The 17,728-nt window shown below is 42.4% G+C and overlaps 1 protein-coding gene across 2 annotated transcripts in view; it reads left to right on the top strand.

Moving 5' to 3' along the window:
- Nucleotides 1–12,475, top strand: part of REXO5 (RNA exonuclease 5) — an 86,926-nt gene extending 74,451 nt beyond the window's left edge. The window contains exons 18-20 of one of the 2 annotated variants that reach the window (XM_077448983.1): nt 4,396–4,562; nt 8,802–8,908; nt 12,347–12,475. In XM_077448983.1, the coding sequence (XP_077305109.1) occupies nt 4,396–4,562; nt 8,802–8,908; nt 12,347–12,404 (332 nt within the window). In that variant the 3' untranslated portion in view covers nt 12,405–12,475. Of the gene's footprint in view, nt 1–4,395; nt 4,563–8,801; nt 8,909–12,346 lie in introns of those variants that run through there. The other variant, XM_077448984.1, reaches the window with a different exon arrangement.
- The last annotated feature ends 5,253 nt before the right edge of the window (nt 12,476–17,728 follow it).

Here is a 17,728-nt window from a genome sequence, read left to right on the forward strand (position 1 = left end):
TGTTCCAAGCCTTCTCCACACTTTTTCTTCCTGTCATTCTGGTACAGATTAATCTTCATTTCATCTATCCAAAGAATGCTTTTGGTTTTTTTAGATGTTTTTTTTAAAAAAAAGTCTAATCTGGCTTTTCTATTCTTCAGGCTTATGAATGGTGTGCACCTTGTGGTGAACCCTCTGTATTTTCTCTCATGAACTTTTCTTCTGATTGTAGACTTTGACAATGATTCGGTCTCAGCCCATTCCTGCAACTGTCTAACTCAGTGGTCATCAACCCTGTCCTCAGGGCCCACTAACAGGCCAGGTTTGCAAGATAACTGAAATAAATCACAGGTGATATCATTTGCTGCTCAGTGATGGCAGTATTCTAGTCTGCATCTCCCCCCAGGTAATACATAAAACCTGGCCTGTTAGTGGGCCCTGAGGACAGGGTTGATGACCACTCTTCTAACTTGTAGTTGTAGAGCCCGCAGATCTTTAGAATCTGATTGGGTTGAGTCTTCCAACGTGGAGGCCCTAGCTTTGAACCCATCCAGGTCCCGACGGATCTGAGAGACATCTGAAGCTATAAGATACATTTGCCCCTTAAGAGTCTCTGCAATCCATAATGGCTGCTAAAATGACTGCAGCTGAAGAGGAATCCTCCACAGAAGTGACCGGTACTTTAATGGACGGCTGTGAGATAGCAGTCATATCCGTATTTGCTATTTTTCCTTTCCTCGCAGGGACAATAACTGTTGCAGGAATTGAGTCTGATATTGATACTGACTTGTCACTGAGCGAGTTTGAGGCTGAGACATCTAACCCCTCAACAAATAAAAAAAAGTTCCCCCAGAAAAATAGAGACAGTATTTAGAATCCTATTATGGTGGTATAAATGTACAGAAGAAGTCCAAATCAAAGCTCACACTTCACATTAATAACCAGAGAAAGTATTTTATAGTAGTCGCATATGGCAGTATATTGAGAAGAAAAAAAAAAACCTTTTAAGAGACTGGGATAAATTACTATAATTTGTGCTGAGTATAGCCAAATAGCCTCCACACGTGGCTCTAAGCCTTGGGCCATGGCACTACCAGGCCAATGCCCCCTTATGTCTTCAGTGGAAAAATCACAGTCCAGCCGCCTGTTGTGGGCTACAATACTCTGATGGGTTTGGTTATAATGTCAAAATATTTTATAGCACAGTTCAAAGAAAAAAAAGAAAACCCATGAGTATACCTCAGGGTGTAGCAAGATGGCCGCTGTTTTCACTACTGGGTCTGGAACTGAAGCTTAGCTGTCCATCCACAGGAGAATATATAATCAGTCTCTTCCAGTTTCCATGTCCCTATGAAACCACAGATGGTTACCAATAGCTGATGGACCAGCAAGTGGGCAGGCTCAGGAAAATGGAGGGTGATGCAGAGACCACCTGACCTCCTCTTGAACCTCAGAAGCCGAAAGCTGGGAGCCGGGAGCTAAAAGCCAGCAGCAAGAGACTATGGCAGACTAGCTCAGGCTAATGTTACCACTATAACCATGGAGAAACTGGGCTGGGATTGAGGAAGTCAAACAGAGATTGGGTAGAACAGGATGACAGCCTCTTCTCACTCTCCACACTGAAACGAAGCCACGCTAAGCTGCACTGTAATCTCCCAACTTGTCCTGATCCATCCTCCAATCTGCCCTGCCCTGGTCAATGATGCAATTACCAGGTCGGGCGTCCTAGGAGCATATCAGGATGACAGGAGCTCCCCACAGCACATCCACTCAGAACCTAATCCTGGCTTCTTCTTTTTTTGGGAGGGTGTATGTGATCGGCCCTGGGCCAATCAGCACTGTCCAGAAAGAGGATCAGGAGTCATGCAGCCTCATAGGACAGTCAAAGGAGAATTAAAACTCCTACAAGCTTTAACCAGTGCTCAGCTGGATACTCTGATAGAAGTCTCAAGACTGCTATATACTGCTCAGAAATTTAGCAGCTTATACTTACTAAAATAACTGCATTCCCATGTTCTGTGGGATACCAGATATACAGTGCCTTGCGAAAGTATTCGGCCCCCTTGAACTTTTCAACCTTTTGCCACATTTCAGGTTTCAAACATAAAGATATAAAATTTTTATTTTTTGTGAAGAATCACCAACAAGTGGGACACAATTGTGAAGTGGAACAAAATCTACTGGATTTTTGAAACTTTTTTAACTAATAAAAAAATGAAAAGTGGGGCGTGCAAAATTATTCGGCCCCCTTGCGTTAATACTTTGTAGAGCCACCTTTTGCTGCGATTACAGCTGCAAGTCGCTTGGGGTATGTCTCTATCAGTTTTGCACATCGAGAGACTGAAATTCTTGCCCATTCTTCCTTGCAAAACAGCTCGAGCTCAGTGAGGTTGGATGGAGAGCGTTTGTGAACAGCAGTTTTCAGCTCTTTCCACAGATTCTCGATTGGATTCAGGTCTGGACTTTGACTTGGCCATTCTAACACCTGGATACGTTTATTTGTGAACCATTCCTTTGTAGATTTTGCTGTATGTTTGGGATCATTGTCTTGTTGGAAGATAAATCTCCGTCCCAGTTTCAGGTCTTTTGCAGACTCCAACAGGTTTTCATCCAGAATGGTCCTGTATTTGACTGCATCCATCTTCCCCTGAATTTTAACCATCTTCCCTGTCCCTGCTGAAGAAAAGCAGGCCCAAACCATGATGCTGCCACCACCATGTTTGACAGTGGGGATGGGGTGTTGAGGGTGATGAGCTGTGTTGCTTTTACGCCAAACATATCGTTTTGCATTGTGGGCAAAAAGTTTGATTTTGGTTTCATCTGACCAGAGCACCTTCTTCCACATGTTTGGTGTGTCTCCCAGGTGGCTTGTGGCAAACTTTAGACGAGACTTTTTATGGATATCTTTGAGAAATGGCTTTCTTCTTGCCACTCTTCCATAAAGGCCAGATTTGTGCAGTGTACGACTGATTGTTGTCTTATGGACGGACTCTCCCACCTCAGTTGTAGTTTTCTGCAGTTCATCCAGAGTGATCATGGGTCTCTTGGCTGCATCTCTGATCAGTCTTCTCCTTGTCTGAGCTGAAAGTTTAGAGGGACGGCCAGGTCTTGGTAGATTTGCAGTGGTCTGATACTCCTTCCATTTCAAAATGATCGCTTGCACAGTGCTCCCTGGGATGTTTAAAGCTTGGGAAATCTTTTTGTATCCAAATCCGGCTTTAAACTTCTCCACAACAGTATTACGGACCTGCCTGGTGTGTTCCTTGGTCTTCATGATGCTCTCTGCGCTTTCAACAGAACCCTGAGACTATCACAGAGCAGGTGCATTTATATAGAGACTTGATTACACACAGGTTGATTCTATTTATCACCATCAGTCATTTAGGACAACATTGGATCATTCAGAGATCCTCGCTGAACTTCTGGAGTGAGTTTGCTGCACTGAAAGTAAAGGGGCCGAATAATTTTGCACGCACCACTTTTCAGTTTTTTATTTGCTAAAAAAGTTTAAAATATCCAATAGATTTCATTCCACTTCACAATTGTGTCCCACTTGTTGGTGATTCTTCACAAAAAATTAAAATGTTATATCTTTATGTTTGAAGCCTGAAATGTGGCAAAAGGTTGAAAAGTTCAAGGGGGCCGAATACTTTCGCAAGGCACTGTAGTGAATGCAGGGTCTTGAGTTTAGTAACACTTTAAAGTAGTTGTAAAAGCAGAAGTTTTTTTTTATCTTTATGCATTAAGATAAAAAAAACTTTTGTGTGTAACAGCCCCCCTAATTACTTACCTGAGCCCATCTCTATCCAGTGATGTCCACGAATGTCTAAGCGATCAGGTACACTCCTGATTGGCTGAGACACAGCAGCGGCGCCATTGGCTCCTGCAGCTGTCAATCAAAGTTAGTCATCCAATCAGGGGAGTGGCCCAGACGGGGGTCGATGTCTGAATGGACACACAGAGCTGTGACTCGGCTCCAGTGCTCCCATAGGAAGATGCAGACTGTGGCAGCACTCAACAAGAGGAAGGGGCCAGGAGCAGCAAAGAGGCACCGGAGTAGAGGATGATCTGGGCTGCTCTGTGCAAAACTAACTGCACATAGAAGGTAAGTATAACATATTTGTTATATATATTTTTTTTTTAAAGAGACTTTACAATCACTTTCAGCCTTACCCTCCATTGTTCTTAAAGAGGTATGTTGCATAGTGCCTAATTTTTATGTTTTCCAACCAGCATCACTGAAAAGACAGTCTTGCTGAATCTAGATGGAAAATTGTGTGGACTAGTTAACTTATGCACACTGGAAATGTTTTCTGTGAAGCATTGCTTGTTGCCTGAAATCCCTCTTCAAGGACTGTTAATTTACAGGCTTTAAGACTGTTGCAGTTTGTAAGGATGTTTTCTGACTTCTTGCAGAATTCCAAAGCCCACGTAGTGCTGCTGTAGCTGCTGCTGATATATGTACCCATGGTGGATTCATGTGTCAGAAGGCAGTCACCTCCAGTCACTTTCTTCACTGGTTTCAAGATGCAGTGCTTAGTACTCCCTTACACACAGAGTTTACGCTTGAAAACAACCCTAAGGTAAGAAATGTCCTCTAATCCTATAGGCAACAGCTTATCCTATTTAACTTCATGTTAGAAACGTACATGGGTCTGCATACCTAGCATATGATAACATCTTTTATATACAAAAAAAAAAAATCTTTGTGGCTCACAGAATTAAAATCAGACCTTTGAAGGAGCTGAAAATTTAACACAAAATACTCAACACAGAGGGTAGATACCATCCAGAAGATGGAGGGTTATATCCTTTGAGTGGTCAAAGTTGCTCAGAGGATGTAAACTAAAACAGACCATTAAAGGAGAAGTATAGCCAAAGCTAATTTTGCATTCCTGCGACCTGTTTTCAGCAGGGAGCGGGCTGAAGTTCACTGTCTGCTGACAGCACAGAAGTCGGTCCAGGCACCGCATCATCGCCACAATGAAGGCTGGAACTGCAAGCCGCTGAGCCGGCCGCCCCCCTCCACAACCCAGCACTCCAGTGAGTGAGGAAGGTGCAGAACAGAGAGCTGTGACTGATAGCATCTCTGTGCTCAGGGAGCTGTCAAAACCGAGCAATTGACGGTGTTTGGTGGCTCTGTTCTTAGTTCAGAGGCGGCGGGGAACAGATGCAGCATCGGCTGTTGCTGCATCCACCTAGTTAACTATGAATCTGCAAAAAAGCCAAAACCCATACATCTCTTTTAACTGCAAGAGGAGGCAAGCCTAAAAAAGTGAACCATGGAGAAGAAAAAGGATAATAATAAAGCCCCAATCCCAAGGGGTAAAGATGTTCTCACAGAAGGCATATGTTTAACTTCCAATACAAAACTTGCAGACTAGGGAACTGTAGGCCAGAAAGTGTAGTGATTAATCCAAAGAGCCAATACCAGTTCCAGGGTACCGGGAGCCCCCAATCTCTCCTGTACCTGGGTTGCAACAGCCATGTTTTTGACACCATTGACCAAGAAGAGGGATGAAGGAAGAACCAGAGCTCATATGCAGGCAGAGGACATTACTGACTACTAGGGCCTCAAACCTGGTCAAATCCCTCCAGTCTGAGCCGGGAGAAGTCTGGTTCCCTGCTGTGCACTCTGTGGCTTCTCCCACCAGCCTGTATGTCACTACAGGACACAGTGGTGACATAGGAGCCAGTGCAGCAAAGATTCAGGAATTCTATGCTCTTAGAAATAAATGTTGGATTGTGAAGATTTTTCAGACAGGAGCTTTCTCCTCAATGCAGCAGAGGTTGGTGGTATGAGCAATGGAAAGGGTGAATATTTCCGATCTACTTTGTTTGAAACCCTTTTAATTTAGGGGCAGAGTAATTTTATATAGTTTCATGGGTAGGCCATCTCCATCCAGGCTTCATGTGCCAAGGCTGTTATTGCATTCTCTGCTGTCAATGGTGCAGTTAGCCTAAATTTATACTCTCCTAAGGACTCATTTCATTTTTGTGCCTCATGAATAGGATTTAGAATACCCGTAGTAGACCCATTTATCCTAAAAAAATAAATAAAAATGATTTGATACAAATTTCTACTGACTTAAAGAGTTGTGACCTTCAGTATGTGGATTTAGTCTCCCTTGTGGCTGCACCTTTTTAGCCCTGTTAAAAATATCAATGATATTGGATGAAAAATACCTTTATGACTGGCAGAAAACTGAAAGTTTGAGAAATGTATCAAATATCTATTCAGAACAAAATGTGGGCCTGTATTACCTTGCTATGATTTTTTTTTGTCCCCATGCACAACACATCTAGCATGCCAATTGTGGACAGGCAACCTTCGAGAGATGGAGAACATTAATGAAGTCAAAGATAACACCACCCCCCAAAAAAGGCTGTAATATATATAAAATATTTTCACTCAGAACAAAAATAAAATGAGTATTACAAGAGAGTGCAGGCTTCACCAGTGCATTATGATCAGAATGCAGGGTTAAGGAGTCCATTACACTCAGATTGCAGGAATCATGAGTGGGTTGTGCTCAGGATGCAGTGTTCAGGAGTGCATTGTTCTCAGAATGCAGGGTTCAGGAGTGCGCTGCGCTCAGAATGCAGTGTTCAGGAGTGCGCTGCACTCAGAATGCAGGGTTCAGGAGTGTGCTGCGCTCAGAATGCAGGATTCAGGAATGTATTAGGCTGAGAATGCAGGGTTGGGGGAGTGATGTGAAGGGTGGTAGAGGACCCGGCTCATAACAATGTCCTCTGACCTCCCCCCCCCCCCCCCCCCCCCACACACACACACACACACACACACACACACACACACACACACACACACACACACACACACACACAGTGGTGTCTACACTACACATAGGCAAAGGACGGAAGAAATGTGCAAAGCTGTGCTGTGACAAGACAAGCTCTCTGCTAATCTATTTATAGCAGGGATATGCAATTAGTGGACCTCCAGATGTTGCAGAACTAAAAGTCTCATGAGGCATAGCAAGACTGACAGCCACAAGCATGACATCCAGAGCCAGAGGCATGATGGGACTTATAGTTTTGCAACAGCTGGGGGGTCCGCTAATTGCATATCCCTGATTTGTAGCAACCTCCCTCAACACAAATTTCAGGCTGGTTTTATCTTGGTTGACAGAGAACTTGTCATGCTGATAACAGAAGAATGAAACAGCAGAAAGACACAGGACTTAGTGCTTTGGAGAGAGATAAGTAAACACTACAGATGTGCCCAGCTCAAATTTCATGAATCGGGTTTACATCCCCCTTAAGATAAAGGGGGCCTCTAGAATAATCATTCCCTTTTTTCCATCTAAACAAAGCTTCTTAGGTTAGAGCCCCTGTTAGTTTTGCCATTGCATTGCCTATTGGGGAGCCAGATATTCTAGATGGTATTTAACTACCGTATTTATCGGGGTATAACACGCACCGGCGTATAACACGCACCCCAAGTTTAGGAGGGCATTTTAAGAAAAAAAGTTTTAGGAGGGAAGTTTAAGGAAAAAAAAACTTACATTTAAATGCCAGTCAATGCAGCCTTATCAGTGTGCATCTGCAGCCTTGTCCATCATTGCAGAATGATCAGTGTCATTTGCAGCTTGCCCCATGCTGTTTGCAGCTTTGCAGTGTCATTTTCAGCTTGGCCATGTTTAAATCTCCCGCCGCCGAGACAGACCGAGCGAGCGCCACCGAAAAAGACCGAGCCGACTTGCTCGGTTCCGCTCGTAGTCCCGCCTCCCTGCTGTTTCTCTAGCGAGCGCTGCCGAAAAAGACCGAGCCGTCTGTACTATGTATTCGGCTGGGCTGCGCTCGCAGTCCCGCCCAGTATGGGCGGGACTGCAAGCCGAGCCGAGTACACAGTACAGTCGGCTCGGTCTTTGTCGGCAGCGCTCGCTAGAGAAACAGCAGGGAGGCGGGACTACGAGCGGAGCCGAGCAATCGGCTCGGTATTTTTCGGCGGCGCTCGGTATTTTTGACTCGCAGACAGTGGGGATCGGCATATAACACGCACCCACGACTTTCCCCCGATTTTAAGGGGGACAAAGTGCGTGTTATACGCCGATAAATACTGTATGCACTTTTTTCTTCCTTTCTGCAGTTCTAAGGAAAAATCCAGGTGTAAGATATTCTTATTGTTGATAGAGTTGCAATTTATTTTAAAATCCTGGATAAAAGGGGACTGGCAGGGCTCCTGCTGGTTCTTGCCTACCTAAATCCTTACTGGCATTAACCCTTTAACCCAAACATAAGGGTTACATTAACACAGACATAAGGGTTACATTGGAACTGCTTGCAGCAGGACAACGCGCTGATCTATAGGTCTGCAGTATACAAGCCTTTAAGCTTCTGGTCGCTTTAGCAAACTTACATTTAAAATAACACCTGCCATTTTGTATTTTACCAGAGGGATCAGGCACCATTCATATTTTATAAATATAAAAGTGAAGCGCTACCTATATTAATATACAATTAATAATCAGATGATGCTTTATTAATTAGGATGGTGCCACCCAGTGGCTAGCTGCAAAATAGCAATCATTACATGTACAGTACAACAATAATGTTGAGAACCTCCTATTGGAGCATAAAAACTATTTCCCATTTACATAAGATTTAATGGGAAATAGTTTTCATGCACTTTTTTGCCATGGTAAAGCGTGGCAAAAGCGCACCAATATCAAAATGGCTTTAAATGGGTATGCACTTTTGCTGAATACATACTTAGCACATTAGTAGTTGTGATATTTCTATTCACACAGAGTTCTCATTAATATGAGATGTTTTGATAACCCGTTTTCTTTTTTTCTCAGGCTAATCTTTCAGGAATAATAAAGAACACGGATATGAAAATGAATGAGATTTATAAGAATCTTCCAGTGAACACCCTGTGTCTTCTCCTTTTCCCTGGTAACAATAGGTGAGAACAATGTGTCCATATCGGGTCAGAAGGGTTGGCTTCTTTTACTATCAAATCTTGCCTAAGCTATACTGGAGAAATTTGGCCGAACAATTATTCGCTACTCTTTATAGGAGATATCACCATTTGTATACACTTGCACTATAAAGAAACCCTACAGATAAATTATAGCCGTGAACTACTATACTACCAGGCTATTTTTCAGATTTCAGTGCTGTGATAGTTTGACAGATAATTACTCAGTCATACAATATTGTACCCAAATGCAGTTTGTATTCATTTTTTATTTATTTTTTTATTTTTAGGTGGATAGAGATTTTGCTTGGTGGCATTTAATAGCCACCGTTTTTTTTTACTATGTAAAGGAAAAAGGATCTGAAAAATATATATTTCGGTTACAAAACACATCAGATAAAAATCAACATTTACCCCTTTTTGACAGTGCAAGACACCCAAAAATGTTATAAAAACTCACAAAGTAAATATCTAGTCAATTCCATAGCTACAGTGTACCTGTCCTGCCGATGATACTCACAAGGCTGGATGAGATGTCAGACGTCCCCCCCCCCCCCCCCCCCAAGCTGACATCACTTCCACCTTCTACCCACAAGAGTCCCGGAACTTCTCCTCCAGCGGTCATGGATGGGGACACTGCAGATATGGATATTTACTTTGTGAGTTGCTATAATATTTTAATAAACTGCCAATTGCTGCACTACATGGTGCTTCGCTTTCTTTACTGCGTTCACCACACAGGAGCGGTGGGGGAAAGCGCATGCATTTGGGACTAGAATCGCATTGCATCCCTGTTCAAATTGCATGTCATTTTTTGAAGTGCGATTTGCACCCATTCATTTTGTATGGACGCAAATCGCAACGCAAAGTATCGGTACTTTATGTCAGTGAGTACTTCACTGAAAGGTTCTCACTGATAAAAAAAAAGATATCGGTGCATCCCTAATAGTCATATTAATCCTCCTACCTCAATCTGATGCTGCTGCTGAATGATTCATCCATTCAGTAGATCATCCTTCCTCCATTGTTACAGGAAGGGGAGGGGTCTCCGGTGTACCCGCTATAGCAGTGATGGCGAACCTTGGCACCCCAGATGTTTTGGAACTATGTTTCCCATGATGCTCATGTACTCTGCAGTGTAATGGAGCATCATGGGAAATGTAGTTCCAAAACATCTGGGGTGCCAAGGGTCACCATCACTGCACTATGGTATTCACACTTGTGATTGGTCATCACAGCGATCATAAGGTATATAGCCACTCCAATAAGCTATGTACATTGTCTCTGATTTGAGCTGTTTAATGATTTGCTTCGGTCGCAGTCATTTATGGGCACACTGGACAAACAATTTTTTTTTTTTGCAATGCTTTTATAAATGGCATTGAAGAAATAACATCTACTAAAGTCAACCAAGGGGTGGGCTTATATCATTCTGAAAAATATAATTTCTAGGGGTACCAACCCTTTAGTATAGAAATAAGAATTAAGAAATGTACAACCAAAGTCCCATTTTATACTTATACCCATTTATACTTATCCCCTCTTTTGTTGGGCTGAGTGGTGATTCCATTGCAGAAATAAGTTTACGATTCCATTAAGCTTAAAGTGGTATTAAACCCAAAACCAAAAATTTACTATATCGTAGCCTACAGTGATCTCTGATTAAGCCCTGGTGGGCATGTGGAGTGGTGCATGGTTGAGGGCATCTCACACATATTAACCATACAGGTTGGATTGTAGCTTGCCAATCATTAGATGTGGTGTCTGCATTCGTTTTCATTTTTTCTGCTTTTATTGCTCTGTTTTCACCTGGTAATCTGTCCAGTAACACACTTCCTGGATTATACCGACATCATTCTGAATGAAGGAGCACAGGGGGCAGATTTGGACAGCAACATTGTCAGTCTTGGGGGGGGGGGGGAGTAATTGTTAGAAGTACTAGCAGATTTAGATACAGTAACAAATTGAAGCTGAACTCCAGCTAATACTGTACAGTTACAAAAAAGTTTATTTTCTTTTGGGATAAATAATTTTACATAATTTAAAAGCAGATAATTTTAACCACTTCCAGCCTTCCCTATAGCAGAATTCGGCCGGAAAGTGGTTGTATTATCCTGACTGGACGTCATGACATCCAGCAGGATAAGCCGCTAGCACGTGTCCGCGGTGATCGGTGGTGTCAGTCTGACACACCGCATCTCCGATCTTGGTAAAGAGCCTACATAATAGGCTGCAGTGTGCCAGACTGTGTCCAATCACAGCTCATCACATGGTAACCAGGAAGTGCAGTTTATCGGGTTTTGCTCTATTCACGCTAACAGGCACAAGGAGAGCTGATCGGCTGCAGCGCATTGATTATCGGTGCAGACTCATTGAGGATGCCCACTGAAGACCACAAGGGATGCGCACCAGAGATGTCAATCAGTGATCCCCCATTGGGGATGGCACTCTGTGCCCATCAGATCCCTGCCAGTGCCTCCTGATCAGTGCTGCATATCAGTGCTGCATATCAGTGCCACCTATCGGTGCCCATCAGCACTGCCTATAAGTGCCTCATCATCAGTGCCAATCAGTACTGCCTCATTAGTGCTCAACAGTGAAGGAGAAAACTTACTTATTTACAAAGTTTTGTAACAGAAACAAAGAAAAAAAAATAGTTTTTCAACATTTTCATTTATTTTTTAATTTGTAGCACAAAAAATAAAAACCCCGGTGATGGCCAAATACAACCAAAAGAAAGCTCTATTTGTGGGGAAAAAATAAAAAAATGTTGTGTGTACAGTGTTGCATGACTGTACCATTGTCATTCAAAATGCGACCGCACTAAAAGCTGGAAATTGGACTGGGCAGGAAGGGGGTGAAGGTGCCCTGTATTGAAGTGGTTAAGCACCCTTGCCAGTGTTGGTTGGTCTCATCCCTGTAACTGCACAAGAGTTTTACTGTTGAAAAACAACAGACTTACTGGTTGGATCACCAGATGAAAATAGAAGAAAGAAAGCCTAAAAAAGAAAACGAATACAGCCATCACATCTAAGAATTGGTAAGCTGCAATATAGTAAATCTTTGCTTCGGGGTTTAATACTGCTTTAAACGTAGTAGCAGCAGTAGTAAAGGGGTAAACGACTGATTGGAGCTTATTATATAAACTGAGAAGGTGTCTAGAATCACTAAAGAGAAATAGAGCATTTGCACTCAGTTGTAACTGAAGACAACCAAGAGCACCCCCATGTGTGCATAATACTTGACCACCAAGGCATTGTTCTCTCTGAACAATTGGCCCCTTCAGGATTGTGAATGCATTTAAAGTGTTCTTTTTTGTTTTGATCGTTTTCAGTCATAAAAATTACTGAATTAAACAGTCAATGTTATTTTAAGATGGCAGTGTCCTAGTTTAATGAGTATTTGTTTATATTTCTATTATAGGGACGGTGGAGTACTTCCAGGCTTTGGTTTGATGGGAATAAAAACTGACCACATGTGATTTATAAATATTTTTATCATTGTACATTAAAATTTTTATCATCTAATAATAAAATATATTTTTCAAACTGGTTTAGGCATTGCTGTTTTATTATATGGTACTGATTGTAAAGTCTTGTTTCTTTTTCTCTAAAAATAACAAATATTTTATACTTACTTCCTCTGTGCAGTTGGTTTTGGACAGAGCAGCCAGATCCTCCTCTTCTCAGCCCTCTTTGGCTCTCCTTGCCCCTCCCTCCTGTCGAGTGCACCCACAGCAAACAGCTTGCTATGGGGGCACCCGGGCCGAGCCACAGCTCCCTGTGTCCATTCATATACAGAGACACGATTTGGCCCTGTCCCCTCTTTCTGATTGGCTAACTAACTTTGATGTACAACAGCGGGGAGCCAATGGCACCACTGCTGTGTCTCAGCCAATCAGGAGGAGAGTCCCGGATGGCCAAGGAACTCGTGAACATCGCTGGAGAGAGGTGGAGCTCAGGTAATTATTAGGGGGGCTGGAGCGGCTGCTGTACACAGAAGTTTTTTTTTATCTTAATGCATAGATCGTATTAAGATAAAAAACCTTCTCACTTTACAACCCCTTTAAATGTTTTATTACAGTTGTTTATTTGGAAAATAATCTGCAAGAGGTTTAATCTACCTGGATGATTTGGGATTGTACTAAACACCAGACATAAGGAGGTAAGTAATACAATGACATGAATATGATGCAAAATCATGCCAAAAACCTTTTGCAGAGGGCCAGTCTGACTAAATTTTCCCCAGGCCTAGCCGTGGCCACCAAACCCTACAGTGCCTTGAAAAAGTATTCATACCCCTTGAAATTTTCCACATTTTGTCATGTTACAACCAAAAATGTAAATGTATTTAATTGGAATTTAAGTGAAAGGAAAGTGATAAATAGTTTTCAACTTTTTTTTACAAATATCTGAAAAGTGTGGCATGCATTTGTATTCAGCCCCCCTGAGTCAATACTTTGTACAACCACCTTTCACTACAAGTCTTTTTGGGGATGTCTCTACCAGCTTTGCACATCTAGAGAGTTACATTTACGCCCATTTTTCTTTGCAAAATAGCTCAAGCTGTGTCAGATTGGATGGAAAGCGTATGTGAACAGCAATTTTCAAGTCTTGCCACAGATTCTCAGTTGGATTTCGGTCTGCGCATTGACTGGGCCATTCTAACACATGAATATGTTTTGATTTAAACCATTCCATTATAGCTCTGGCTGTATGTTTAGGGTCGTTGCCCTGCTGGAAAGTGAACCTCCACCCCAGTCACAAGTCTTTTGCAGACTCTAATGCCCCATACACACTCAGTTTTTCTGCTGAGTTTTTCCATCAGGTTTACCAAAACCATGTAGTACAAGGGCCTGCCTGATTGCATACAATTGGAAACTCCTAAGGTTTGACCTCATATTATATGGTTTTGGTAAATCTGAAGGAAAAACTCAGCAGAAAAACTGATAGTGTGTATGGGGCTTAACAGGTTTTCTAATGCCCTGTACACACGACCAGTTTTCCCGTCGGAATAAACTCTGAAGGTTTTTCCGATGGAGTTCCACTGAAACTGTCTTGCATACACACGATCACACCAAAGTCCGACCGTCAACAACATGGTGACGTAAGACGGGACTAGAAAAAGGAAGTTCAATAGCCAGTAGCCAATAGCTTCCGTCTTGTACTTGCTTCAGAGCATGCGTCGTTTTCGGTCTGTCGGAACAGCATACAGGTTTTCCTGATAGGAATTGGTTCCGTCGGAAATATTTAGAACATGTTCTATTTCTAGGTCCGTAAGAATTTTCAACGTAAAAAGTCTGATGGGGCATAAACACGATCGGAATATACGATGAAAAGCTCCCGTCTGACTTTTTCTGTCAGACATAACATTGTGTCCCCCACATGGCTTCTGGCAAGCTGCAAATTGGACTTCTTATGGCTTTCTTTCAACAATGGTTTTCTTCTTGCCACTCTTCTATAAAGGCCATATTTGTGGACGCACGACTAATAGCTGTCCTGTGGACGGATTCTCCCACCTGAGCTGTAAATCTCTGTAGTTCCTCCAGAGTTACCATGAGCCTCTTAGCTGCTTCTCTGATTAATGCTCTCATTGTCCGGCCTGTCAGTTTAGTGGGATGACCATGTCTTGGTAAGTTTGCAGTAGGGCCATACTCTTTTTTTTTTTTTTTTTTTTCCATTTTTGGATGATGGATTGAACAATGCTCAGTGAGATGTTCAAAGCTTGGGATATATATTTTTTTATAACCTAACCCTGCTTTAAAAGGGTTGTAAACCCTCGTGTTTTTTTACCTTAATGCATCCTATGCATTAAGGTGAAAAAACACCTGGCAGTCACCAGCCCCCCAGTTTTACTTACCTGAGCTTCTCTTCGGCGGGGACGTGCTGTCCCTCGCCACACAGGGTCCCGTCTCTCAATTGGATAGATTGATAGCAGTGCAGCCATTGGCTCCTGCTGTTAATGAAATCCAATGATGTGGGGGGCGGGGCCCAGTCAGGCATTGGTGTCTGTGGATGCAAATGCTGGATTCAAGAGCACCAGCAAGGTAACCCCCTCAGGAGAGCGCTTCTCCTAGAGGGTTATCTGATGCGGGGAGGAGCCGCAAGAGCCGCCGGGGGACCCCAGAAGACGATGTTCAGGGCCACTGTGCAAAACAAGCTACACAGTGGAGACCAGTATGACGTTTTGTTATTTAAAAGAAAAAAAATGATCCTTTACAATCACTTTAACTTCTCCACAACTTTATCCCTGACCTGCCTGGTGTGTTCCTTGGCCTTCGTGATGCTGTTTTTTCACTAACTTTCTCGGAAGGCTTCACGGAAAAGCTGTATTTATACTGAGATGAAATTACACACAGGAGGACTCGATTTACTAATTAGGTGACTTCTGAAAGCAATTGGTTCCACTAGATTTTAGTTAGGGGTATCAGAGTAAAGAGGGCTGAATACAAATGCACGCCACACTTTTCAGATATAAAAAAAAAAAAATGAAAACCATTTATAATTTTCCTTCCACTTCACAATTACAATTTGTGTCGGTCCATCACATAAAAGCCAAATAAAATACATGTACGTTTTTTGGTTGTAACATGACAAAATGTGGAAAATTTCAAGGCACTGTATATTTTACTTAAAAATAGTGATGCTGCCAGTTCGATGTTGGTATTTGACACCATGTAGTTCTCAATGCAAGGTTTTTACTAGTGAAATAAATAACCATTAGCTTTTCACCTTTAGTCCCTCATACAAGTTTAAAGGCTATCTATACCTTTTATAGCTGGTTTTGGGCTTTTTTTTGTTTTTGTTTTTTTAAATAAAACACAAATAAATTTCAACTTTAAAGCCTGACCAGGAAAACAAGATTTAATTTTTCTTACCCTAATTTTTTTTTCTTAAACTATTAAGGGACACAGGGATGAAGTAATTTGAAGGGGGATGGGTTATGCTGCTGCCTTCAGGAGGTTGACACTGGCAATAAAAACAAAATCTAGAGTGGGTAAGAAAGGGGCTAGAAGGAAAGTGTGTATAAAGTTTCTGTAAAATGCCACAATCCTGTGGGGAGTGAAAGAGTTTGTGTTAGTGTTATACTCCACAAAGGAGATAATACATGGAATAGAAATATAACCTCTCAAATAAAATACTGAAAACATTTCAATGAACCTGAAAAGCCTTCCACGAAGGCCAGCAGTGTGCACTGAAGCAGACTTAAAATCAATACTATAAAGGAGACTCCGATCTCTGGAAGCTCAAGTTGATGGGCGTCAAATATGTAGGGGAAAAAAAAAAGTAATACACCTCTCAGATCTTAGGGGCTAGAAGCACCAGTAGAGTGCAGGGATACCAAAATCAAAAACTCCTGGGAAAAAAAAAAATCTCACTAGGAAGTGGGTGGGGATATACCAAAACTAGACTGGAATACATCCACAAGATTAACAGATTTCCTACAATGGTCCTACTTAAACCTATGCAAATATAAAAAAAGTGAATGTCATACCAGGAAGTGTAGAAGACCTCCATCAAAGTATAGTCCATAAATACTGCCACTGTTGTGAGTGGAAGTCGAAAACACACAGTGCCTAATCCAATTGGATAGAAGGACACTGTCACACTGAACCTCCAAGATTAATGGAAGGTCAGAAAGCGCTTTTGTATAATCCACTCCAGACTGCCGTCCTCATATATGAATCCCAATCACAGATGGATACATCAAAATGGAAATCCCATGTGCATGGAAAAAGAGACCAACAATAGTGATGTACCGCTTACCTTTTATTGAAAACTAAAAAATGGAAAATTCCTATCAAAATACTTACCGTAATTTTCCTTTCCTGATGGACTCCATGGCAGCAACGTGTGGGTTAAGTCCCGCCTCCACTACCCATAGGACACTACTCCCATAAATCTTTGCTCCCTGCCCCTGGCCGTGTTCGGTAACTAGCCTACTCCAGCCATTTGGGAGGGAACTCCTGATGCCATGGAGTCCATCAGGAAAGGAAAATTACGGTAAGTATTTTGATAGGAATTTTCCATTTTCCTGACAGACTCCATGGCAGCAACGTGTGGGAAATAACTCGCCAAACACAGCCGGGTGGGCAAAAATGCTCAACAAAAGATTTATTTAACACTGTCGGCCGACAGGACTTTCAAACCAAAATCAACAGAGGATAAAGAAGCTGGCTCAACACAATAGTGAGACATGAAAGTATGAATAGAAGACCAGGAGGCCGCTCTGCAGATTACATCAGGTGCAACGTGGCGCAAAGCTGCCCATGAGGTTGAGAGACTTCTGGTAGAGTGAGCTGTAACCGCCTCAGGAGGAGCCAAGCCCTTCTCTCTATAAGCCCATTGAATTGCCTGAACCACCCAAGCAGCGATGGATCTAACGGAGGCCTTGGCGCCTCTACTTTTCCCGTTAAATAGTACAAAGAGGAAGTCAGATTGACGAAAAGAAGCTGTAATATCCAGATATTGTTTTAGAGTAACTCCCAAATCGAGTGGATGTGGATCTTGACTTCCAGCAGAATTGAAGGTAGGAAGAGTGATTTCCTGGTTTTCATGGAAAACAGAGGTCACCTTGGGGTTTGTCCCCAACATCGGAATTAGGACTACCCTATCTGGAAAGAAGGTGAGAAAAGGTTCCTTTGTACCTAGAGACTGAATTTCGGAGATTCTCTTCGCCGAAGTTATGGCTACCAGAAAAGATGTTTTAAGGGTTAATTCTCTGATTGAGAGTGTTCTGTCAAGTTGAGAGAAGAAATCTAGAACCAAAGGAAGGTCCCATTTGGGGAATCTAGGCTTCCTTTGT

Source organism: Lithobates pipiens, unplaced genomic scaffold, assembly GCF_037356315.1.
Source record: "Lithobates pipiens isolate NorthernLeopardFrog02 unplaced genomic scaffold, aLitPip1_a1.2 Scaffold_22, whole genome shotgun sequence".
NCBI lineage: Eukaryota > Metazoa > Chordata > Amphibia > Anura > Ranidae > Lithobates > Lithobates pipiens.